The sequence below is a fragment of the Ahaetulla prasina genome, chromosome 1 (assembly GCF_028640845.1).
Source record: "Ahaetulla prasina isolate Xishuangbanna chromosome 1, ASM2864084v1, whole genome shotgun sequence".
Classification (NCBI taxonomy): domain Eukaryota; kingdom Metazoa; phylum Chordata; class Lepidosauria; order Squamata; family Colubridae; genus Ahaetulla; species Ahaetulla prasina.
In genome coordinates, this window is record NC_080539.1 from 321913786 (window position 1) to 321940660 (window position 26875).

Consider the following 26875-nt stretch of genomic DNA (forward strand, 5'->3'; position numbering starts at 1 on the left):
ATAGTCCTAGCTCACGATTCGCCGCAAACCCACCCATTAAGGTCGCGTGGGAGGATAAGTGACCTGCAAGGGCGCTATGGCGACGAGCGGGGCTCAGACTCTTCTTCCAAACCATCCAGGCTGCGATCCTGGTCCCATCCAAACTGGTACCAGCCCAACAGCCCGCTCCCTCTGGCCTGTCACTTTAACTATCCCTCCGCTAGGAAGACACGCATGCGCAGGGACTGTTCGATTCCTGTCGCCGGGAGGCAGTGGGGAGGGGGGAGAGAGAAAGGCAGGGGGAGACCCAGCGAGGCTACCCTGTGCGAGGCTAACCCCCCCCGCAGCGCCGAGCCCGCTTCCTTCAGCTCAGGCCTGAGGCGCCGCCTGGAGAATTCCAAGGCAGCGACCCTGGCGCAGCTGCAGCGGCTTTTCTGCTCGCTGGCATCCGCAGCTGCCCAGCAGCCCCTTCTCTTCGCACAAGCGGCAAGAAGAGCTGCAGCGGCAGGTTCTACACTCCCCTCCCTCGGGGCCAGCCGACCTTTGTCCCTCCAGCTCGCCCGCGCAGTTGTTGGGCTTGCCAGGGGGAAAAGGAGCCCCGCGGGCTTCCCCTTATTTCCAGAGAGGAGGCGGCGACGGCAGCAGCAACAGCCTTGGCTTCCGTCGCACTCCCTTCCCCGGCGGCATTGTGACCCGCGCTGAGTTCACCTGCCTTGCAGCGGGCGGGCTTTGGCTGCATGAAGAGACTCCCCCCCCTCCCCGCCCAGAAACGCGAGGAAAGTCGCCTCCTTCGCGCCCCCCTCCCCGCCCTCCTGCCTGCGTGTAGCCTCCTGCTTCATCTTTTGTCTGCCTCCCTTTTCTCCGCTGCGTGGGGTGGGTGGGTGGGTAAAGAGACCGTCTTTTCTCCGGCTCTTCTAGCAAATCTCCCTCTTGTTCTTGGGATGCTTTCCCGGACCTGGTGGCCACCAGCTAATGATGTCCAGCTAGGTGAGTGAGTCCTGTGTTCCCAGATCCTCACCTTCCCTCCTTTTTTTACCCCTCCGGATGATGGTGTTTTATCTCTGCAGCCTTGAGAGATAGCTAGAGGGGTCTCTTTCTGAGCAGAAATTCTGAAGTTCCCAAAGCGTTTATAGCCGCAATTCTTTCCTGGCTGGAGAATTTCAAAAACCCAGCGTTGCTGTTGCACTCCCCCCTCCCTCCCTCCTTTATGAATGAGCCCCACCCTTTTGTCTGTCTGTCTGTCTGTCTTAAAGGGCCTCCACTCTCTAACTACTATGTCTTCAGCAGCAGCAGCAGCTCTTCTGTCTCGAACAATCTGAAGAAGGGGCCCAAAGCTTTTGGGGTCTGAAGAAGCTGAAGGAGGTCAAGCTTGATGGATGCCGGGATGTCAGGTGGCAAAGTGGATGGCAGTGGCGGCGGTGTTGCTGTTCTGCGGAGGTCCCAGGCCAGGGAAGGGGTGGCCCAGCGAGAAGAAGAGCAAGAAGAAGATGGAGATGAAGACCTCCGAGATGGAGGAGTCCCTTTCTTTGTGAACCGTGGAGGGCTTCCCATCAATGAGGCCACCTGGGAAAGAATGTGGAAACATGTGGCCAAGATCCATCCTGAAGGAGAATTAGTAGCTCTGAGGATCCGGGGAGCCACTGATCTACCCAAGGTGAGAGGACTCCGAAAAAGAATGTTGGAAGAAACTCCTTCCTTGACAGCAGTCAACAAAAGGAAATAGGGAGGGGGGGAATGGAAATCAATACCAGGGCTTTTCTAAGTTGAGTCTGACAATGACAGATTAAGGTTGCAAGTGGGAGAGATCCGTCGTCACATAAACATAATCTAATGTATCTGTTTAGCTCGCAAAGGTGCCACTAAATTAAGCTTAGTTTTTGCTTAAGTGCACATATCCAAGTAGATTTATTTGCATAAATTTGAAAGTATTTACCATTATCTTTTTCCAAGATGATTTTGAGTAGCCTATTGCCATGGGATTTTCTGCTGGTTTCCCATCCCAAGTACTATCTAAAATCAACATGGGTTACTGCTTAGCTTTTTTTCAAGATTAGAAAAGGTTCAGCTAGGTGTTAGTATCTGAGCTGGATTCATTCATTAATAGATGAAACAAAGAATAGCCAGATTGTTCAAATCTATTAAAGGAATCCACATTTTTAGACACAGCTCAACAGAATACAGTATACTTGCAGTGCTTTTAATTAAAAGTAGTTATATAAACAGATTATACAAAATAATCCATATAAATTATACTTTACAAGGGTACACAGTTGGGACTGTGGCTCTAACAAGCCACAATGACATAAGATAATGACTCCCCCTGACAACATCGTGCAAAAGTCAACTTAGCACTTGTGTCATGATGCCTGACACAAGGATGTAAGTCATGATGCCACGAGGTACATACCATGGATTCTCCCCACTTCTGCTTCCTGCAAACATTTCATTTGGGTATGCTTTCTTTTTTGATGGGTGCGTGCCTACATTGGCTTTAGCAGTGATCCACCTGAGCTGGGTTGATTTAAGTTTATTGACACTGTCCCATATTGAACAGTTTTTTATACTTGAGCTGGGAAAAGAACTTGAGTTCACATGATCATTCACAGCTATCTAAATACAGACTGCATTAAGATTTATGCCCATAAGAGTTGTATGAAACAGTATAACTAGCTTTAAGAATCTGAAGCTCTGAGGAAAGAAAGCAGCTTAGAAAAAAAGTAGTTTTAAAATTGGACAACATGATACTTTTGACTATTGGTCTATGTTGTACAGTATATTAATGTTATTGTCATGTTAAACCTACAGTGTTTGGGAGATGCTTACATGTTATGAGGTCATGCCAGATATGTTTTGAGTCAATAATAGGTGGATATCGCAATTCTTTGGACAGTTTCCTGTTATTTTGAAAAGTGTCGCTTTTGTCTTTCCAGCCTGGAAGAGATGATCTAAACTTGTTATACAGAGCACACAAAAGGGCGGGTTTTACTTCTGGAAGTTGACTGTATAATTTGAACTAATTGACTTTATCTGAATTCTAAATAAGAATTAGTTCTTATTTAATTCTTCTAACTAAAAACTAACGACCCATATAACTGTGTTGTGGAGATTGTACCCACTGCCAAAGCTAAGAGGAACAAATGCATAGGAAACCAGTTAAGAACATCTGGGTTATTTCCATTAAATACTATAGTGTAACCTTTTCAGCTTTGCCTTTTGACTATGCTTCTTGGCAGTTCAGGGAATCCCAGACTCTACTTATCCATGTTGAGATCAAGCTATCAGGAGGAGAAGACTGTTGTTGTATGTGATTCAAACTTTATTTTTATGAAAGTGCATGATGAGCAGTAATCCCAGATGACTAGGTTAAATGAGTAAAGGCAAGCAGCAGCTTAGAAAAGGTGGATGAAAAGCGGTATATTACTAAAACTGGAAATAGAGTGCAATTCACTTTATAAGGATTGGGTTAGCTTTTACTAACTGTTTTACACTGGAAAGAAATGTAGTCTACTTGCTGCAAAGAGAAGTATAGCAAAGGCCTGTTGATGTCAGTGGCTTTCAGCAAGGAACTTTTTTTGAAAATGCATTGATGTGATAATCTGTTTAGCCTTGAAAATGATAGCAGAAACTGAGAACAGGTAAATCTATCTACCCAGTGGTGAAATCTGAACTGGTTTACTACCGGTTCACTGGCTGCGCATGCACGCTTCGTGCACGCATGCGCAGTGTGCACCACCCACCAAATGCGAGGTGCACACAAGCGCAGCGCATACCAAAAGGAGGCATGGGGTAAGTAGAACAGCATGGGGGCGGAGTGATCAGCTGTGGTGCGCAATCTATCTTTTTTTTTACTTTTAAAAGCATTTTTTTAACAACCTATTCGGCCAAATAGGTTGTTAAAAAATGCTTTTAATAGTAAAAAAAGGCTCTGATGATTGCGTGGTTCAGCTGTGATTGTCAGAGCCTTTTTTTTTACCTTTTAAAAGCATTTTTTAAAAGAAGCGGCAAGCGGGCGATTGGGTGGGCATGGGCGGGTGTGTGTGTGTGTGTCAGAGATTTTTGCTATTTGTTCTCCGAACCAGCCACCGCCATCGCTACAGGATCGGCTGACCCAGTCCGAATCAGGAGCATTTCACCTGTGTATCTACCTCTTGGTCTTCATGCAATTACATTTTTAGTCATGCTTTTTTAAACAGAACGGAAGAAAGCTGTTCAATTAATAGAGACTTCACTTACAGGACATTGGACTATGAATTACTTTGGATTTGAGGAGGAAAAGATGGGGCTTTATTGTGCGTGCAAGCACACATGGGACACTTGCCCATGTACACACCAGATCACTTCTTCCGTTTTGAATTGTGCAGATAATTGTGCAGCCCTGCCAGTTAGATATTCATTCAAATAACTGTTCTTAAATATGTGTTTAGCCTAGGGGCCAGTCTTCTGGCTCAGTACTCTGTGTCCTCGAAAGACGAAACTTGAGGATTGTAGTGCCCTTGCTAGGTTGGCCAGCCCAACAAGCTTCACAAAGTTGTTCAGACAATATATAAATTTTACATTGTTGTTATCATCACTATTGGCTCCATGATCTGAACTGGATAAAGGCAAACAGACTTGTGGCAAAGCTTAAGTATTATTAACTTAAAGCAGGTTTCCCATAGCCACTAAAGTCATGGTTTCTGAACACCATGAGCCAAAGGCAGCCTCTGCCTATAGTAGCTGACTTGGTAACAATTTTCCTGTCATGCAGCAGTGCCCAAATGAGCTGCTTGCTGCAGAAAGGGGTGAACATGTTGCACATGGCTCCCCACCCCCAGTACTGGCCTGTGTTATCACTTGTTCATCCAGAAAGGTTGCGGTGAATGCAGAAAGATTCCTTTTAAATAACGAGAGTGAGTGTTGGAATGAACAGAGCTGCGTTTCAGAGCTATAGCAGTGCTAAAATATAGTCTGTATCTTCTGCTGCTTAAGACCATATTGCAGAGTCAGGAAAGCAGCTCCAGAACTTGGTTTGTTTTATTCCTGTGCATTATTGCCAAGCTTTGTCTTTCCTTGATATCTTGAAATGTAATACTAGCTGTGCTGTCTGGATGCTCAGAACATGAGCTTTTCACATTTCCAAAGTCTAGGAAGGAGCCTTTGTTCTGCAGGCATTTTGCATCTGGATAAGTTCCAGCCCGAAACTCTGAGTCAAATATGGGTGTCTGGCAGGCCTACTGACTCAGTGACAGGAATTCACATATAGATTACGAACTGTGGTTTTGTCAGCATTACAAGAGATAAATGGGGGAGTTTGAATATTAACAGTATACTCACTATGCTGTCTTTAGGAAAGCCTTTACACTACAGCAGTGCTGCAGCTTGATCAATTATGTGACATCAGATTGGTGTCATCTGTTACAACTGCATGGACAGATCTTCACAGAATAATCTGTCCCAATCTCTGTATCTTTAGGTGTCTCAACAGCACCACTAGAGCTGCTGTCACTGAATTCATCCACCTTTGACCTTCATGACTAGAACTCTTGGGTTATTTGCATTTTTAGCCATACTCTAGCTGGAGTATTGTCATAAGCACAGTGTAACATTGACATTTCTTCACCCAGTTATATATTTTGCACATAGGGTAAATAAATAATGGGAGAATATACAGCCTAATCTCATTTTTTTGCTGACCTAGAGCCAGCGTTTTTCACTATGTTCTGTCCAGACTATGACTTCCTAACTTGTGTACAGATAGTCCTTGACTTACAACTACCATTGATCCCAAAATTTCTGCTGCTAAGCCAGACAGTTGTTAAGTGAATTTTGCTCCATTTTACAACCTTTCTTGCCACGGTTGTTAAATGAATCACAGCAGTTGTGAAGTTAGTAACAGGTTGTTAAGTGAAACAGGTTTTGCCATTGACTTTGCTTGTCTGAAGATTGCAAAAGGTGATCAAATGACCCCAGGACATTGAAATCATCATAAATATGAGTCAGTTGCCACGCATCTAAATTTTGATCACATGACCATGGGGAACACTGCAACGGTTGTAAGTGAAAAACTGTCCTAAGTTAATTTTTGTCAGTGATGTTGTAACTTTCAACGATCATTAAATGAACTGTTGTAAGTTGAGGATTACTTGAATTGGTTTCGCATGAGGACAATGAGATGTCCAGGCATTCCCATCTTCCTAAAGAGATTCCAGAGCAAGATATGATTGACATACATCAAAGATGTTTGTATAATCAGAGAAACATATATTGGCTTATTTTGTTATTCTTGGACTTCCTCAATTATAGAATAGAATAGAATAGAATAGAATAGAATTTTATTGGCCAAGTGTGATTGGACACACAAGGAATTTGTCTTGGTGCATATGCTCTCAGTGTACATAAAAGAAAAGATATGTTCATCAAGGTACAACATTTACAACACAATTGATGATCAATATATCAATATAAATCATAAGGATTGCCAGCAACAAGTTATAGTCATACAGTCATAAGTGGAAAGAGATTGGTGATGGGAACTATGAAACGATTAATAGTAGTGCAGATTCAGTAAATAGTCTGACAGTGTTGAGGGAATTATTTGTTTAGCAGAGTGATGGCCTTGGGAAAAACTGTTCTTGTGTCTAGTTGTTCTGGTGTGCAGTGCTCTATAGCGTCGTTTTGAGGGTAGGAGTTGAAACAGTTTATGTCCAGGATGCGAGGGATCTGCAAATATTTTCACGGCCCTCTTCTTGATTCGTGCAGTATACAGGTCCTCAATGGAAGGCAAGTTGGTAGCAATTATTTTTCTGCAGTTCTAATTATCCTCTGAAGTCTGTGTTTTTCTTGTTGGGTTGCAGAACCGAACCAGACAGTTATAGAGGTGCAAATGACAGACTCAATAATTCCTCTGTAGAACTGGATCAGCAGCTCCTTGGGCAGTTTGAGCTTACTGAGTTGGCGCAGAAAGAACATTCTTTGTTGTCCTTTTTTAATGATGTTTTTGATGTTAGCTGTCCATTTGAGATCTTGCGATATGATAGAACCCAGAAATTTGAAGGTTTCTACTGTTGATACTGTGTTGTCAAGTATTGTGAGAGGTGGAAGTATGGAAGGGTTTTTCCTAAAATCTACCACCATTTCTACGGTTTTGAGTGTGTTCAGTTCCAGTATATTATCCAGTATGTATCAGCAATGGTTTGTGTTCCTTGGCCTTAACTGTTGTGACCGAGGCCCAAGTAGTGATTACCAAACACAATTCAGTCCTGAACAAAATTATTTTATTAAAACAGCTGAGAATTAATTCATTCTCAGCTTAGTCCAAAACAAAGTCTTTCTAAACAGCCCTTTTTTTTAATGTACACTGAGAGCATATGCACCAAGACAAATTCATTGTGTATCCAATCACACTTGGCCAATAAAAATTCTGTTCTGTTCTATTCTATTCTATTCTATTCTATTCTATTCTATTCTATTCTATTCTATTCTATTCTTCAGCCTTATCACCAACTTTAACAACCTGCCAAAGGCTTTTCTTGGCAAAACCCCCACAAAGTTCAAGAGATGCTGACAAGAAGCAATGGAATCATCATTGCTTTTCCACAAAGAACCCAATGGCTCGTTGCTGCTCCTTATGGGAGTGGCCAATCATCTTCTGGCCTTACTCCCGAGTTGTCCTTTTTGCTTTAGCTGCTCTTGCCTTCTGGCAGCCCTTCTCATGCGTGCACTAGGAACAGGCTCCTCCTGTTCTTCTGCCTCGGTGCTATCTGCCTCTGGAGGCTCCGAAGTCCGCACATCGCTCCCAGATGGCCCTGGCCCCATCTCTGCCTCTGACGCAGAGCCCTTGTCTGGGCCTTCCCCTGACTCCAGGACTGGCCCATTATCCTCCCCAGCCTCCTCACTGTCTGACTCCACTGCCAGGTCTGCAGGCTGCTGGCAGACCACAACATTAACATCTGTCATCTCCCTTTCCACATAAATCTAATCTGTTTTGGATGATGCACAGCATTATTTTTCTAGCATGTGAAATTCAGGATATTGCACTAGCCTTCCACTTGGTAATGATTAGAGCACCAATCTAACTTCATTTTCTTATAAATAGTTCTTATAAATAGGGAATGACTTCTGTGGTATCTTGAATGCTGTACAGAATTTCAGTTTACTCCTTCCATCTTTGCTGCAAGAATGTTCCAAATTGTAATTATTTCAGGGAAACTTTGTCTTTTTGTTGGACATTTTCAAGTACGTAACTGTTGTAAATCTTGCTGTTGTCTGTGGTAGCTGCTTTCTGATATGCTCATGCAGAAGATGGAAATATCATTTTCTTTATAACTATGTTTCCAGGTGTCACATAGCTAAGAACAAGCATTATTTTAAAAATGGTTACTGATACTTTGTCTGAAAATATGCCTTTCTGATCCCCACTGAATCAAAAAAAAAAAAGATTAAGATCAGTGGAGTAATAGATAGGAGAACTACAACAGGTGGCAGAAAGCAACCTCACCAGCATGGCTTCTTATGCAAAACAGTTTAACAATTGGTCACATTTCTATTCATTACATGGTCTCAACTTTCCAAATATGCTGGTTCTGCCCTATTATCCCAGTCACACATTCCTTGCTCCCACATTTTCCAGATTGTATGCCAAGATCTGGTAGGACATTGGATGGATTCAGATTCATTGGATTTTGAATAGAATTCTCTTTTGTTATCAGGGAGGCTGATTTAACAGGGCTTCCAGTTTTATGGACAGAAGACTCCAGTTGCTTTAAACAAATGTTTTCTCTAATGTAACCAAGAGAATCACATAGATGCAAGTAGGTTTTTCTCAAGAACATCTTTACATGTTTAAGCATGAGCAGAACACACACACACACATCCCAGATCACCTTTTGCAGAAGACTAATACAATAGAATTACATTTTCCTAAATGGGCTTTATGTACACTTAATGTCATTCAAGTATAATACCTGAAAAGACTAGCTTAACCACTTTATCCTTTGCAAATTTGCGTTCCTTTCTTTAAATATTAGGCTTGGAATCTACAAATGCACAGACTATGCTAAGGTAAGGCAATCTGTTTGTAGCATCTCATAATTTTGAAAGTTGCTTTCAGGACAATATGGAAAGGGCATAGGTAGGAGTTCAGCAGTTGACTGAATGCAGAACATCTTTATTGTATTGTTAATGCTGTGTCGCTATAATCAATCACACCGTCTTTAAAACAAAATAATAGCTTTTCTCCGAAATTACTATCTGTATATTAATACATTTTGATGGGAGAAATTGTAGCAAGGAAATATGTATCACAAGAAAGTGTTACTGTAGCATCTCAATTAGCTGGGAGTTAAAGTTACTGTCTTTCACTCTGTCCTCTCTGTCTCTTAGGAACAGAATTGAAGTTCTTGATACGATGGAATTTTTAACTTAGTCTGGGTTCTGGGTTCAAGGCCCAGGTCTGTATAAAGTGTAGTGCTGTGATGGCGAACCTATGGCATGCGTGCCAGAGGTGGCATGCAGAGCCCTCTCTGTGGGCACGCGTGCTGTCGCCAGCTGCTTTTCTGGTTTCCGCCAGCTGATCTTCGCGGGTGCTGGAGCACCTGAAAATGGCCAAAAACCAGGCTGGTTTTCGGGCCCTTTTTGGGCCATATTTTCAGGTCGTTTTTTGGGGCCATTTTGCAGGCCATTATAAGGCCATTTTTCAGGCTGTTTTCAGACCATTTTTCAGGCTGTTTTGGGGCCTAAAGCAACCTGAAAATGGCTCAAAAAATGGCCAAAAAAACAGGCATGCATTTGTTGGCCAGCTGGTCTTCGGGTTTCCAGTGCTCCAGCGCACGCACATATATATGCGTTCCAGTTTGGGCACTCAGTGCCCAAAAGGTTCGCCATTACTGGTATAGTGAATTCCTCATCACTCTTAGTTGTTTAAATGAGAAGCTAATTATAACCATAGGACCTGCATATTTTAAGCAGTTTCCATTATATTATATAGGATTACATGTGTCCTACTGTGCTAAAGAAGATGGGGAGAAGCAGTGACAATTTTCCTTCCATTTAAAAAAGGAGCAGTAAAAAGAGTGGCTAGTCTAAGTGCAACCAAGATCTGCTTCTCTAAATACCTTCTGCAAAGAAGGTTGTAACTTTGCTACCTGGATAGTTCTACCTTTAGGCAGAGTTGAGTGGCAGCCAATTTGGGGGGCTATAAAATAGACAGCAGCAGCTGATGTCTCACCAATTGACTGTCATATGTTTTTCCTGCTTAGAAGATGGAGGTGCTCAAGGGGTTTTCTGCTTCAAATGCTGAAATAACTTGGCTGTGGGATATTGGAAGAAGGCAACTTAAAGAAATCAAATATCTGGGACCGGCCCTGCTGGGAAAGACTCTTTACTGTTTCTTACTGGAACTGAAGAATATTTTCCCATTCATCAGAAATTGCCTAATGCAGGGGTCTCCAACCTTGGCAACTTTAAGTCTTGTGGACTTCAACTCCTAGAGTTGTTCAGCCAGCTTTGCTTTGCTGGCTGTGGAACTCTAGGAGTTGAAGTCCACAAGTCTTAAAGTTGCCAAGGTTGGAGACCCCTGGCTTAATGTATTTTGTTCTGAAGAATAAATACATGTCTCAATGCCGCTATCTCATGTTCAGATATTTTAAAGCTTTCCACCTTGTTTTCTGACACTATACACATTACATTAAATGTTTGTCAGAAAAGATGAGCCCTGCCAAATTCTCGCTCTTCTGCTTGTATATTGTTAAAATATCATAGCCATCCTTAGTTCCTCTACCCCGATGAGTTTAATTACAACTCCCACAATTCCAAAGTCTCTTAGAATTAATGAAATTGTAATATAGCACTTCTACAATGCATTGTTCTGGCTTAGACAAAGGAGTATATAGACAGAATCATCATTAGACTTTTTTGCTTACTAACTGGTCATTATCATTAGATATTAGATGGTTATTATCATTAACCTACTGCAATACAAGTAATCCTTGCTCAGCGGCTACATTTGGAACTGGCAATTCCGTTGCTAAGTAGAAAATGACTTTGCTTCCCTGTCAGTCATTAAGCAAAATGCTGTGGTCACTAAGTGAAAAATATCACATGACCACAACTTATGGTTTTACTTATGCCTTCTCTATTAACTCTGCTTGTCACAAGCTGAGTGTGCAGCTTGACTGAGGGATGCTGCAGTGGCCATAAATGCGCACTAGTTGTGAAACACAGGAATGGTGATCCATAGGACATTGTGATTATCATAACACAAGGTTAATTTTTTTACAGCATTGTAATTTCAAACAGTTGCTGCACGAGGGAATCAGTAAAGGGAGGACTACTATAATAGGCTGAGGCAGGCAGCCTTGTGACAATCTTAATATTAATGAATGACATCTTCTAGTAGCTCCAGACAGTGCAATTATGATGAAAGATGCTGGAAGTTGCAGCATGATTTGCCTCTGGAGTACCACAGGTTTCCTTCCTTTCAACTAAAATATAAATGGAATTTCATCTTTGACTTGGTGATCTTGAATCTCATTCTCTCCCTCCCTTCTTATCTGCAGAACCCCATACCAAGTGTGCCTTCTCTACAGTCAACCACTCTCATCCCTGAGCGCCTGGAAGCTATACAGCGCTATATCAGGGAACTTCAGTATCCTTTCAGCTGTATCTGAATCCCCAAGAAGTGAAAAGAGAAGCAAGGCAACTTCCTTGCTTGACCACAAAAGGAAATAACTCATTAACATTTCAGCTCTACTGGAAAAAGAACCTTCTCTCTCTCTCTCTCTCTCTCTCTTTCAGGAGGCTGATGTTTATTAGAGCCAGTGGCTTTACTGCTTTATTCATTTCCTTTAGCTTATTCCCTAGGCATTTGGTCATCATTGTTGTAAGCAAGCCAAAGTTAACCTGTTTCAAAGGTTGCTTTGCTACACCAGAAATGTAGCATTCAAAAGGCGTTTGACTTGATTCCTTTCCAAGTGCATGGAGGAAAACCTGGGGCTGTAGAACAAATGGGGGGTGCTTTGAGTGCACATTGCTGCAGCTAGAGTCACTAGGACTGCTAGCTGTATTTTGGGGTGGAAAGCTGGAGTGGGTTTTGTCGGAGTCATTATTGGTGAAAGAAAAATAAACTTCTGCTGCACGTATTGTAGTCCCTCTAAACAACACACAAACACATATCTATCAATATTTTTAATAATTTGCTTATGCTGTCTCTTCTCCCCCCCCCACCCTCCAGCAGCTCTTCCAAGTCAAGCATCCCTTAACTTCTTATTCCCAGATACAATCACACTGGGACACAGTTCTTTGAAATCAAGAAAAGCAGGCCTTTGACTGGGTAAGTATTGTCCTTCCAGACATATTTTGAGAATTGTTCTTTTTCTTACCCCTACCCCTACACTTACCCTAAAAGAGCACAATTTTTTCTAGTTACAGATCCATGAAACGGCCACAGCAAAAATATTATATAATCTGCTAAAGAAGCAACTTACGCTTGATTCCCAGGCCTTCCATCTCCTTCAGTACAGTTCAGCATTTCTGAACTCTTGCAATGTAGCCATAATTGGTGTCTAGATGATGTGATAAATATGGGTGGAGGTGCTTATTATCCCTGATTGCAATGCCATTCATGTAGTTTAAGCCTCCACTGCATGGCACACTTGGGCCTCTTAACTTGAGACATTTAATGATAGAGATTAAACCTATAACGTTATATGGTTATACTCAAATTATTCTAAATATACACCAAACCTTTAATCTGGTTTGGAAGGCAATTTTTTACTGAATATTGAATTCAGTATTGGTAGTAAAAGATAAGTATGAAGTGAAGAGGAACTACCCATCACGACTTCTTTTCTGTTCTTGAATGACTAAGCAGTTATTTCCCATCATATTTTCTCTTTAGGCTGTTCTCCATCTATATATTATCTGACAAAACTTTTAAAATATTAATATTCTTGCTTGTTCCTTTGACTTGTCTCACAGGCTGATGGATCTGGCCAAAGAAATGACAAAGGAAGCCCTACCAATCAAGTGTTTGGAGGCTGTGATCCTAGGAATGTATCCTTTTATTTTAGAAGACTAAATGGACATACACAGTTTCCAGAGATAACACCTGAATCCTCCTGTACTTATGCTCTGATATGCAAACTATCTGTTTAATTTTCTTCTTGCTTTAGACAAGAAGCATAATAGCGAAAACAAGGGACGCCCTCATTTTCTAACTAGGAATATTTTTAGATGACTGGTTGATTCCTTTTTTATTGTACTAATAATCTAGGAATCACATTCTCTTTTGAGAGAATTGTGTCTTATGTCCCAGTATGTCTTTTAATTATAGGTTTTCCTTTGTTTTTGTTGTAACACCATTTGTGCAGTTGGAATAAGATTTTCACTGCACTCCAGGTTTGAATTAGTATTAGAATTAGTGTCAGGAGGCACTATGGGATCTGTATGAATTGTCTGTATGATGCTAGATGATCTGCCCAAGCTCATAGACCTGAAGACTAATACAAAGAAATCTGATGGATCAAAACCAGATCCGAATGCATGGATGGTTCTGGAGATCACTCAGTTGAGATTTATCTACAGATAAGAGAAAATAGCCTTGATATTTTGTCATATAGAAAAAAACATAGTCCTCGAGTTTCAACAGTTCATTTAGTGACCTTTCAAAGTTACAACGGCACTGAAAAATGTGACTTATGACCATTTTCCACAGTTACGACCATTTGCAGCATCCCCATGATCATGTGATCAAAATTCAGATGCTTGGCAGCTGGTTCGTATTTATGACTGTTGCTGTGTCTCAAGGTCATTGCGACCTTCTGACAAGTCAAGTCAGTGGGGATTCACTTAACAACTGGGTTGCTAACTTATCAACTGCAGCGATTCACTTAACAACTGTGGCAAGAAAAGTAGTAAAATGGGGCAAAACCCACTTAAATGTTTCACTTAACAACAGAAATTTTGGGCTCAACTGTGGTCATAAGTCAAGGACTACCTGTACTAGTTTAACCTGATAAGAGATGAGAATTAAGCCTAATATAGGTTAAAAAAAAATAGAGTGTTGGTTCATTACTCTTCTTTGTTATACCATCTATTTCCTGAATATTTCATCATCAAAAGTTACCTCACCAACCACATGCCAACACTGGACCGCTTCCCCATCAGTTTCAAAACTTACTTCTCAGGGAACTACTTCCACCATATTGTGCTGGGAGTGAACACTGGGGGCCGCTACGGGGCGCTTGGCATAAGTCGACGCGAGGATCTCATGTACAAAGCTCCCACCTTCCGCACACTGAGTGAGCTTATTTTTGACTATGAAGAGGCATATCGGTGCTGCTGGCATACCCTCAAAAAGGTGAAGCTTGGCCAATGTGTGTCCCATGACCCACACAGTGTGGAACAGATCGAATGGAAGCATTCCGTCTTGGATGTGGAGAAGCTGAGCCACGAGGACTTCCGCAAGGAGCTTGAGAGACATTCCCGTGACATGAGGCTAAAGGTGAGGGGAAGGGGGAAAAGAAGAGCTGGTTGTTTATACCCTTATAAAGTATGGGCAAGTGTCCTTAAGTGAGTGCCTGGGGATGATTTTGGAACCACACTGATTGGGTTGACGATTTAGAACTGGTGGGACAATGTCATACACACATGAGTCTTGGAGGATGTTATTTATTTTACAACAGTTAAGCCTGTTTTGGACTTACGCTGTCATATTTGTCTAGTTCCCATCTTGAAATGGATGGGATTTCAGAGGGTAGAATAGAAAGAAAGGTGTTTGGGTCAATGCTGTTTCATCCATTCTTGGATATCAGAGTTGAAGAGCATCTGGGATCTACAAAATATGGGGTGGGGAGAATTTATGTATAGTTCAGATTGCTCACCCCTGCCTTAGTTAAACATTACTTGGTTGATTTGCTCTTATTTGCATGCTTGAAAATGAAACCTGTTATAGACAATGTCATTTTTTTACTACTGGAAGGAAGGAGTAATTGTTCTTAGATGTTTCTTAAGGCTAAATCTTGGAAGTGTTCCTTTGGCAAATTTTCTCTTCCTATCAGCATGATAATTAACAGCAAATTGCTCTTTCTGTAGATATATTTAGGTGGGCTTTTATACACAAAATTTTGGTGAAGTGTTTTGAACATTCAAAAGACCTAAGCAGTGCTAAAAATAACGGCAAGGTCCTTCCTATTTTTTGTATCAAGAGAAAAGCCTAAGGGTATGAAGTTTCTCTTTCCCTAGATCAGCAAAGCTACTGGACCACCATCACCCACCAAGGATAGGAAAAAGGATGTACCATCCCCACAACGTAGCCAGTCTAGTCCACATCGTCGCAATAGCCGGACAGAAAGGCGGTAAGCCTGCAATACTTTGCTTTGCCTTATATGTGGTTTTTGGTTTCCTTGATTTTGCTATAATTTAAGTGCACATAACTTTTTCTCCTACATGAGTAGAGACATATTTTACATAATTCTTCTTGTCTCAGTATATACACTTCGCACCTGCTTTCCCCGCTCTGCTTTTAAGCAACCTGTTTGGTTATTGCTCCCAGTGACATTTTGAAATTAAATGTTGGATTGAATGATCAGTCTCGTGATTTTAGAGAATGACCATTAACTGAATTATAACTTATTTTCTAACAGAGCGATATTTTGCATATTTACATGCAATTCTAGGGGACACAATGGCTCAGCAGTTAAAGACGCTGAGCTTGTCAGCTGGAAAGCTGACTGTCTGGGTTCGAGACCTGATTGCTGCTTGATGGGGTGAGCTGCCATTACTTGCCTCAGCTCCTGGCCACCTAGCAGTTAGAAAGCATGCAAATGCGAGTAGATTAATAGATACCACTTCGGTGGGAAAGTAACAGCCTTGGCATATAGTCATGCTGGCCAAATGACCACCGAAATGTCTTCGGACAATGCTGACTTCCTCAGCTAAGTAATGGAGCACCAAGCCCTAGAGTTGGAAATGACTGGACAGGGAAACCTTTACCTTCACCTTTACCTTCACCTTTACCTTACATGCAATTATGTTCTTTGCTGAATTGTGTTGTTCCCAACAAGGGTGCTTCTTAGAAATCTGAATTAGAATAGATACGGATATCCTTGGAAAGCATTGCACAGACTCCTCCCTTCTGTGAATACTCATCATAGAAAAAGAGCTGATGCCATCTGCAAGAAGTTGCCTTCGCCCATTGCATTGTATTGTAAGATCATTGTCATAACAAAAGCTCATTAACAGAAGCTCATTAACAGTCTCTGTCTCATGCCCCCATTCAAGCAACAAAAGGATGACAAGCCTCCCTCTTCTTGACTTATTGCATGACTCACAGAAGGAGAGGAGATACTGATGTTGATTGAAACTTAGCCTTTTGCCAAGTCAAGGCTTTGAGAACTCTGCCTTTAATTATGTCCAGAATGTATCCTTGAGGAATATGTGGGATGATTACCTAGCTAAGCTCTGCAGATTATGGTAACAATTTAAGATACAAAAATAGTTGAAGACTTTTTCTTGTTAGAAGGTGCAGACTCTTTTCATTCGCTCATTTGCTTTTCTTCTTCTTCTCTCCATTGTGCAGACCTTCTGGAGACAAGAAACCTACCGAACCCAAAGCCATGCCCGACCTTAATGGTTACCAAATCAGAGTATAAAGATCTTCTCATTTGTGGACCACTTGTTGGAAAGCATTTGAACCAACACTACCTATAAGATGTGCAGTGTGGGAGGGACTGCAGAGGGTACAAAGTGCATATTTTCCAAGGTATTTATTTACTCGGGATGATATCCTATATATTAGAGGATAGCCATTTCTTTGCATTATATCAGGAACTAAATACACCAACTAAACAAACAAACAAACAAACAGATCTTCCACCTGTTATTCGTTGTTCTACATAGTGGCAAGAGAAGATACATTTGGAAAGTAACAGTAAAAGCCCTTTCGGTGCTGTTTCTCAGCTCACACAGAAGTAGAGAATGCTTTTGACTTCAAAAAGCCCCATAGTAAGCTATATGTCTCCTCTCTGTTTTTGAAGGAACCAAGTTAGCAGGAGATCTCAGGAGATAGACAGGGGCTAGAAGCAAAAATAAAAATAAAAAAATACTGACTCCTATGGAAGAATTTCTTAATTTGTATTTTCTGAGAATTTTAATATTTTTAATAACTTGGGGAGTGGGGAAAGCGTACCATATTGTTGCATATGCTCCAAAATCATCAGTGTGATCCTAGTGTTTTTGTCTCAAATAATGGATTGCCTAGGATGAAAATGCACATCATGCAACTCCCACTGCAAACTGGCTAACTGGATCCCCAAGATACACGTTTTGTAAATAGAAGATAGTTTAGGAACTGCCTGTGTTTTGGGGCATGGATGTCAGATGAATGTTATAGCTTAATTGGCTTGTCATGGCAGTACCTGATTGTGATGCATTCTAGAGATTAATTGGAGACCAGGTTTCCATTTTCCTCACTTTCTGGTGCTATTCTAGATTTGACTGTTGTTAAGAGTAATAGAAGCTTTCGGGTGGCAGCAGAAAGTCCCAACCTGATATTCCCCTTATGTGTGCAATTGCAGTCTCACCATCTGGAGGGTGTCTTGTTGAGAGAAAGCTGCTGGGTAAGCACATCTCCCATTTCTTGGAAAAGTGTGTCTTACTCATTTATAGTAACATGACCCTTGCTCTTTCTCCCTGACAAGATGTGAATTCATTCTTGCTGTATGAAATTGTATACTGAGGGTTCCTAGAGTGTGTCAAGTAGTAGCAGTGTATTTAGATATTAACATGGGGATCAGATCCTGGGATACGTCTCTTTCTGTATTCTCGTTTCTGATTCTTTCTCCTCCCTTCTTGACTTGTGCAAAGTGGGTAGAAACACAGAGTTTTTCTGTGGAAGCAGTATTTTATTGTCTTTTCTTAAGACTATATTTTTAGGGTGAATTTGCATTATTTTAGTAGTGCATCTTTTTCTCTTGGATGTTTTATTAAGTAAATATGGTCACTAATATTAGCAGAAGCCAAACTTAGTTACGAACCTGCTCCATAGTTCAATCCGTATCCTTTTGACACTGAACTGGCAAACTGGAAACAGGTTGGTAGGCTTTAGAGGCACGAATAGAAAACTCTATAGTGGGCATTGTTAAAAAATGTGTGGACACTCAAAAAGCAGGAAAACCTGGAGATTTAGTATTTAATAAGTTATGCGAAAAGGAATGTGATAGGCCTCTTTAGACGACAGTAATTTGTGAATCCTCTAAGGAATCTGATCCTAAGTCTTCACTTAACCATAGTTTATTAGCTAAGTGTCTCATACACTGTACAGCTAGTACATGCAAATTGTTGAAAGATGTGATGATTTATAATGTAAGGAGAGAAACCCAGAGAGATCTTAAAACACTTGACCAACTCTGTTCTCCAATTTAGGATGTAGCTTTCCTATACGTGCAAGAAAAATAGATTTTATTGTTATTGTTCCCTACCATCTTTGTCACACATATTTATTATCTTTCAGGGTTTTTAAAAACATGTTTTTGTAGCAGAATAGACCTGCTATGAATTAAACACTTAAGATTCTGATGTGCCTTGCATGTCTCTACCTATAGAAGCAGAGAGCATTTCTGGTGAATTTTATATATATTGAGTGGGAAAAGCGGGAAAAGGGGATGATATGGGCTCAAGAATGGGGAAGAGATCTACAATACATTAGGTAGTTTAGAGGCAGTGACAAGGAAGCATACATGAAATATTCCCACACTGTTTTTTAACTTTTGGGTACATATAACATTTTGAGATCATGCCATGTGTGATCTCATAGAATGACTACCAATGTAGGATATACACAGTGGTGGGATTCAAATAATTTAACAACCGGTTCTCTGCCCTAATGACCGGCTGGGTAGGCATGGCTCAGTGGTCATGTGACCGTGTGGGCATGGCCAACTCAATATCACTCAGATCGAAGGGCGCTTCACCTTAACTGTTACAATGTAATAAGGGTTAATCAGAGAGGCAGTTTCTGTAAGCAGGGCAATAAAGATTAGGCTAGAAACACCACCAGAAAGTTTCCTTCCTGCCTTCCTTACAGAATTAGCCCTGTAAAGTGTAAGAAAACAAAATAAGATTTCTTCCAACATCCGGTTCTTCGAACTGCTTAGAAAGTTAACAACCGGTTCTCCCGAATAGGTGCCAAATGGCTGAATCCCACCACTGGATATACATATTTATAACATGGCTACAATATGGATACGGCCAAGCATAAAATTCCTATTTACTAGAAAAGAGCCTGGGATAATATTCCCTGTCATTTCCTCTAGCCCAGCGATTCTCAACCTGTGGGTTGAGACCCCTTTGGGGGTCGAATGACGATTTGCCAGGGGTCGCCTAAGACCATCGGAAATATGGGAAGTATACTTGCGAGTCGAAGAATCGCACTCCAATGGTTGACTCCACAAGCCAGCTGCAGGCTCTTCAAATCGCTAGCCTAATCTGGCTTCAGGCGCGATAAACTTAACAGGGGAGGAGTCTCCACTTTAATGCCTTTGTCCTCAAGGCAATCGCAAGCAGTTCAGATCGCTAGCCAATATGGCTTCAGGCGCGATAAATTCAAAACGAAAATAATTTTACGGTTGGGGGTCGCCACATCGTGGGGAATTGTATTAAAGGGGTCGCCACATCGTGGGGAATTGTATTAAAGGGGTCACAGCACTATAAAGGTTGAGAACCACTGCTCTAGCCTAAGCAAATTGTTTTGTTTTACTCTAGACTTTTTTCCTAATTAAAGGGGAACATTTTCAGAAAAATATTTAACCTATCATTACTATTTATGAAATATCTTATGGAGTTGTGTGGGTTCCAGTGGCCTTCTTCGAAATAAGGATGTTATAGACCAGGGCTGTCAAATTCCCATCCTGTGGACTGGATGTGTCACATGCTGGCCACGCCCTCGCCTGGTTTAGTGAAGGGGAAAAAAGTCCTGATACGTCATATAACACCGCCATGACGATGTGAGTTTGACACCCTTGTTATAGACCATTGACTTAGAGCAGGCCAGCTTCCATATATTTGTTGTAATTAAGACTAGGTGGAAGTATCCGATTAGCCCTACCATATAGATCAGGCCAGGAGGGCTAAAACTACTTTTCTTGAGATTGGCTATAATTACAGAATCTTACAAGTCTCATTGTGCTGTACTTCCTCCCGGCCTATTGTATTCCTGTGAATTAATGAAGTGTCTGCTTCAGCCACTTCTAAATATTTTTTGTTGGTTATGGACTTAAGATATGTTTCACTACTGCTTTGGTACCAGAACTTGGATATCTCTGTCAAAATCATATTCCTTACTCTCTACATCTATCACATTAATTCTCATGGGGACCACTTTAGTGATCTTATTATATGTGGCATAATACTACAGAATATATACAAGTATTCCTGCCCAGAACAAGCATGTCACAAAGATGTATTTAGAAAAGTGTTGTCTGAATCCTTTCATTTTTATAAAAGTAAGGGAGAAAATATAGGAATTGGACAATATTTATCTTTAATATTTTATTGTGGTTTTTTTTAAACATCGAGTCTAGTTTTTAGGTAATATATAGTGAGATTCTAATGAAATTGTATATTAATCTATCAGCAGTTGCCTGTGCAAAATACTTAAACATCCTCCTTTTTTAAAAGTCACTCATCAGGGTTGTATTCACTTTGTATTTGGTCACCATTATTATATATTTTGCAGCTGTTAAGCCTTCTAAAAAATAAATGGCAACAGCAGAGAAAGCCTTGATATGGTGGTGATTGAAATCAACGTTAAGCTTGATTTATTGAAAAAGTTGAGCCAAATTCCAAGACGAAATGGGAAGAAAGCATTGCATCTTTGACATTCAACATTTAGTTGAGGCCTTGTATGAAATGATAGCTGCCATTAGTTCTCTCTGAAGAAAGGCTCCATTCTGAAAGCATTCAAAATATTTCAGTTGTAAGTAATAATAGGAAGGTGAAAATAAATAAAACATACAACTGAACTTACATCCTTTGACCAGTCTGTGACTGGATGTGTCTCTGAGTTGGATCTGAGAGAGAGGAATTTAGTTGAGAAATTTGAGGGATTCAAAGCAGAACTACAAATTTTGATGGATAACTTAATTGCATATACTCAGTGCAATGTTTCTCAACCTCTATCACTTTAAAATGTGTGGACTTCGTCTCTTAGAATTCCCAGCCAACAAATTGGCCTTTGAGTAGTAGGAGGGGGGAAATTTCATCATGGGAGGCTGGCCTCTGTAACGTGAGGCCAAACTTTTAGAACAACTTCTGGTTTGACTTGTAATGCCTTATACAAACCCCACAGCAGTATGGAGGAGAGGTAGTGAGCTCAGATCAAAGCAATCCATGCATGCAGAAGAGCCTCGAGGTGCTTTAGGCTGAGAAGCCTTGAGTCTCCACTGATGGACTCCAGTGCCTATCAGCCACAATCAGCATTGCTAGTGGTTGGCAATTATTTATCTTTCTAGTTCTTCTTAGAATGAAGAAGGTAGGAAGTTAAGAACTGTTAGAATCTTTTGACATGATAAACCTCTACCTAGTAAGTTAGGGTCTGATGTAACAGGATGTAATATTGACTTCTGCCAGTTTACTGTCCAGAAAATCTAGGTTCATCCTGAAAATCCAGTTTTGAGCATTACAAATTTTAAAGATGAGAAAACGGAACATTATTTTCTGAGGATGCTATGACAGTGAAAAATTTAACTGAATAATGTTTTCCCTTCTGGTTTGCCTCCCAGCCTCAGTAATTCTGCGTATTTGCCTACAGTCTTTGGAGCTTCTGGTGAAAGCCAAAGAATAGGAAAGGTTTCTTTTATCTCCTGTCAAATTCTAAAAGAGCTTGCTGACCTTATTTGTATTAACTGCAGAACTGAAGAGGAGGGGGTGGAAGTCAACATTTCACAGATAAGTCCACCAAGGAGTCATTCAGTATTTGAGCTGAAGTTTATAAGATCCAATTATTATTTTCCTCTAGAGAGACACTAGACTGCTTGAACAGATGTCTCGAGACCCTTTGGGATGGGTGAGAGTTTAGAAGATGAAACTTAATCTGGACAAGGCAAGATTAGAGGTTGCTGGGGATGAAGAGTAGTTAGCTGGCCAGCTTGGTTAGATCATTATGTTTAGTGTTAGATGAGGCTGCTTTTCCAGACAGGTTGAAATGAGCACTTTGGGAATTGTAGCTAAGTGATGAACTTAAGGTGGCTTCTATGCCTGGGAATAATTTGTATGAGCTGAAAGTGCTATGCCAGTTGTGATACTTTCTGAAAGAAATGAATCTTAGCTTGACAGTTCATATATTAGTGACACTTAGAATCATAGGGCTGGAAGGACTCTTGAAGGTCTTCCAGTCCTTCTGCCCATGCCAAGAAAACTTATATCATGCTATACAAATAGTTGTCCAATCCTTTCTTGAAAATTTCAGTGATGGTGTACCCATAACTCTGGGAGGCAAGCTGTTTCATTGGCTAATTGTTCTTACTGTCCAGAAGTTTCTCTATAGTCCCAAATAGGCTCTCTCTTTAGCAAGCTTCCAGCCATTGCTTTTTGGCCTATCCTATGAAGCTTTAGACAATAAATTGACCCCCCACCTCTCTGTGGCAGCTCCTCATGTCATCCCTATTTCTTATTTTGGTTAAACTAGTCATATCCTTTACAGTTCCCTTAACAGTTCCTCGTGCAATTTATCCTATAGACCCCTTCTCATCTTAGTTGCTATTGTCTGCACTCTTTCTAGGGTCTCAACATTATTTTTGTATCACAATGACCAGAACTGGATTAAGTTTTCCAAGTGTGGCCTCACTAGCGCATATCAAGCAATACTTTCACTTCTCATGATCTTGATGTTAATGCAGCCTAGAACTGCATTGGCTTTTTTGGCAGCTGCAGCACACGACTGAAACATACTTAAGTGGTGATTCACTAGGACACCTAGATCCCTCTCATGGTTAATGATATAGAATAGCTAGGTATTGTGTATTCTATATTTGTGCATTGATATTTCCTGCCTAGGTGCAGGACCTTAGTTTTCTCACCACTGAACAACATCTTGTTGGATAAGGCCCAATGCTCAAGTCTGTGAAGATCCTTCTGACAATTGCTATCTTCCAGAGTGTTAGCAATTCGTCCCAGCTTGATATCATCTGCAAATTAGATGAGCTCTCTCTCTATCCCCTCATCTAGATCATTTATGAAAATGTTGAAGAGCACTGAACCCAGATAGAACCCTGAGGTACCGACACAGCATGCTTCCCTCCATGTAGATGTAGTTGTGTTGAGGACTACATACTGAGGGCAGTTGATCAGCCAACTGTGAGTTCATCTGGTGGTAGTACTGTCTATCCCACATTGTTCTATCTTAGAACTATTCTAAGAAGTAGATTATGGTCTACTGTGTCAAATGCTTTACTGAGGTCTAAGATTACTATATAGCGTTTCCATGAAACACTAACTTATTGACTTATGCTGGCTTCTGGTAATGGCTTGTTTATTTCTAGATGCTCTCAAATCTACTGCTTGATTATCTTTTCCAGGATTTTCCCAGGCATTGATGTCAAGCTGATTGGTCTGTACTTTTCTGGATCCATTCCCACCCCCCTCTTTTGTAGATTGGAACCACATCAGCTTCCCCCCCCCTTCTCTGGGTAGTTCCCATGTACTCCAGGAGCTGTGAAAGATTCTGCTTTGTAGTTCCAGGATCACATCTTCCAGCTCCTTTACAATCCTGGGATATAAACCTTATAGTCTTTCTTTCTTATAGTTTTCTTACCAATTTCATGCAAATTTTGACCTGCATTCCTGTTCTGTCTCCCACAGTGCTGTTTTTGGTAGGTTGGATCATTTTTTTCTCATTGCATGGCAGATGCAAAAAAGGAATTAAGAAGTTCTACTTTCTCCCTGCTGTCACCTTCTTGCCATCTTCTGTCTCTGGGGCTGCCTATGTATATTGAAAACATGCAGGTTATGGCCATTCAGCTGTCCTGGGAGTTGAATGGTTAACAGTACATTTGTCAGTATGTTTCTGAGACCAGTTTTAGGTCTGAATATAACCATTAAAGCCTTATATGGCTTGGCCTCAAATTACTTGAAAGCCTGCCTCCATGCATATCAACTCATCACACTCTCAGTACATCCACATAGGGCAGGGCCTTTAAAAGAGTGGTCTTGGCCTTTCCAATGAGTTTCCATTAGGGAATCCTCAGGCCTTTTAATTGCATAAATTCAAGATAGTGCTGAAAATAATTTATTTTGCTGGCTTTCACTTTTGAGGCCTGGTGATTTAATCTGTAATCAGTGGTATTTTATTATGTTTATGTAGTAGATGTGTATCTTGTATGCCATCATGGAAGGGCTTTGTCCTATTAAAATAGTGTTAATGTTTTTAAATAGTTCAACAGTAGCTGGGGGACTAAAGTTCTGTACTGTTCTATGTCTTCTGTTGGGGGTTCCTTTTGCCTGACTAATAACAAATATGTCTCACAAAACTGGCAACAGTGATGGACTAAACATCTTCAATTCATGATCCATCAATGCAAGTAAACAGAACTAAGCTACAACCAAAGTATCTCGAATAGGTACGACTAAACATATTAAAATATGATCGTGAAGGGGTTTATAGGTAGTTGCATTTTGTTACTGCTAGGTGACTTCCCGTAAAGCACTAAGCAGTAAAGATTAAAAGATTCTGCGTTGTAGCTGCTTTATAGTGATTAGAGTGGTGCTGAACTCCCACAGAATGCTTTGCCTTTATAAATGAGCTTACTAAGGTAAATGTTGCCTAATCTTATCCTGGACAGTACGCAGCAACCTCTATTCCTCTCCACCACTTTCAGCCTGAAGATGCAGCTTTAAGACCGGTGCTAGGGTGAATCAATTATTTGACATATCCCCCACTAAGGCTTCACCCTATAAAATTGTGGGTTTGTCACTGATACACTCTATTTAGCTGTGTGAATTTGTGTGCTTACGGGTAGTCCTCAACTTAACAACCATTCACTTCAAAATCACCAAAAAAATTGACTTATGACCAATCCTTACATGACCGTCATAGAGCTCCATGATCATGTCATCAAAATTCTGGTGCTTGGCAACTGGCATTGTACGTTATTTACATATGGTTGCAGTTATCATAGGATCATCATGTCACCTTCCCAGCCAGCTTCTGATAAGTGTAGTCATTGTGGGAAGGCAGATTTGCTTAATTAATGGGTTATACACTTGATGACCGTAGCAAAAAAATGGCATAAAACCAGGCATAATCACTTAATGACCAGCACAATTAACAGTGGAAGTACTGGTCCCAATTATGGTACTAAGTTGCGGACTATCTGTGTTTGGAATCATCAGTTGTAGAAGTGATGAAAGCAACTGTACAGTGTTGTGAGAAAAAATACAATCCTGAGGTGGGACTGAGACTTGAGAAGAATTGAAAACTTCTCCCTAAGCCCTGAACGGAAGAGGTCATGTTTGCTGTAGCAGGGCAGAACTAAAAACATATAGAACAATTTATGGGAAATGCTACAGCAGAATGATGTTATTTCTCTTCTCATATGCACTGGTATTTTTAATTTATGCATAATTGCTGCTATCCAGACCCAACATATAGTATTTAAATTAGTTTGCACAATACTTGTCAGTATTAGATCTGTTTTATGATCACATAGCAACAATATTTGCTGAAAGCCTTAGCTGAAGTTCTGCACTTCCAAATCTTGTGACTGGTTGGTTATATGTCTCTGTGTTGTGATATCCATTTTCAATGTTTATATACACTGGATAATGTACAAAGCATCAGTGTCTTTATTCTTCAGCCTCCAATTAGCCTGGCTGTTACTTTTGTATCACAAATCAATAGATATGATAAAATCTAATGTGATCACCCACTAATTCTACATCACTAATTCTTAAAGCCCTGGTTCCTGCTCTCTTGAAAGCAGTTTTTGCATACATGTCGATATGTGCATATTCTGGGTAATGGGGGAGCTGCTTTTGATGAACAATCCAGCAGTTCTCACAGGCTGGTGAATACAAAAGAAATGTACAGTTGTGATTGTGTGTGCCATTACTGATTTCTTAGTAATAGACTTCTAGTCACTGAAGAGGTCCTAGAACATAGTTCATGCCTGCCTTATGTTAAGGACAGATTGGCCATAAAACAAATCAACAGTTAGCTTTAGGGCTCTGTGCAGAAATATACTTTATCTTAAAAATGTGTGCAAGGAATTTTCAGTGCAGTTCTTTTGTCATAGACTGCTGGACCTATCCTGTTAATTGGCCAGAAAGTGAGCTTAGCTGGGTTCCTTAGGGAAATCTGAATGATCTCAGCAACAGATGTCTTATCTACAAACCACTCTTGGCACGATATGCTAACCACCTGCCTCAAAACAATTCTGATTGCTTGTAGTATAGATCCTCTAATTTTGTCAGATGGTTCCAAGGGAAATGAGGGCATTGCTTTTAAGACAATCAGTATTTATCACATTTTAGCTGTTATATTTTGTTTTCAGGTATGTTGTCATGACAGCAAAGTACAGTTTTGTTTCTTTATGGATGATCATGTTTGTGTATCTTTTGTGAACTACCCCCCACCTCCTGGTTCTGTTTTTTATACCACTGATACTGAACCTGTATAGATTTAGTTCTTGTTACCCTTCAATTTTGTATTCCTTATCCCAATTCTTGTCCAGAATTAAAATTTGTTTCTGCATATTTTTTAATCTTGTGAGTCATAAAACAAGTGTTTATTGATGTTGTCATTAATGAGTAAGACTTCTTCTCCCCAAATAAAAAGTAGCATCTTTGGGTGCATTGTGACATCAGACTTCCAGGAATGGCCTGTTCAGGGAGTATACTTATCTGTAATACTGCAACCAACACTTCT

At 40.7% G+C, this 26875-nt stretch overlaps 1 protein-coding gene across 2 annotated transcripts; it reads left to right on the top strand.

Annotated features, from left to right (window-relative positions):
• Positions 1-875: 875 nt before the first annotated feature.
• Positions 876-26677, top strand: VASH1 (vasohibin 1). Of its 2 annotated transcripts, none has more exons than XM_058162422.1 (8): positions 876-966; positions 1264-1633; positions 11514-11602; positions 12230-12286; positions 12934-13008; positions 14077-14458; positions 15199-15311; positions 16535-26677. In XM_058162422.1, the coding sequence occupies exons 2-8, from the start codon at positions 1352-1354 to the stop codon at positions 16605-16607; spliced, it is 1071 nt and encodes a 356-aa protein (XP_058018405.1). In that variant the 5' UTR covers positions 876-966; positions 1264-1351; the 3' UTR covers positions 16608-26677. The 2 variants fall into 2 exon arrangements, with proteins under 2 accessions (XP_058018405.1, XP_058018404.1); XM_058162421.1 differs by having other exon boundaries at positions 878-966; positions 1267-1633.
• The last annotated feature ends 198 nt before the right edge of the window (positions 26678-26875 follow it).

What these genes read in the sequence shown, in the direction of transcription:
- VASH1 (XM_058162422.1), top strand. Translation starts at nt 1,352, where the DNA reads ATGGATGCCGGGATGTCAGGTGGCAAAGTGGATGGCAGTGGCGGCGGT. An exon ending in CGCTATATCAGGGAACTTCA is followed by an intron (nt 11,603 to 12,229) that starts GTATCCTTTCAG and finishes TCTTATTCCCAG; the next exon opens with ATACAATCACACTGGGACAC. An exon ending in AATAGCCGGACAGAAAGGCG is followed by an intron (nt 15,312 to 16,534) that starts GTAAGCCTGCAA and finishes TCCATTGTGCAG; the next exon opens with ACCTTCTGGAGACAAGAAAC.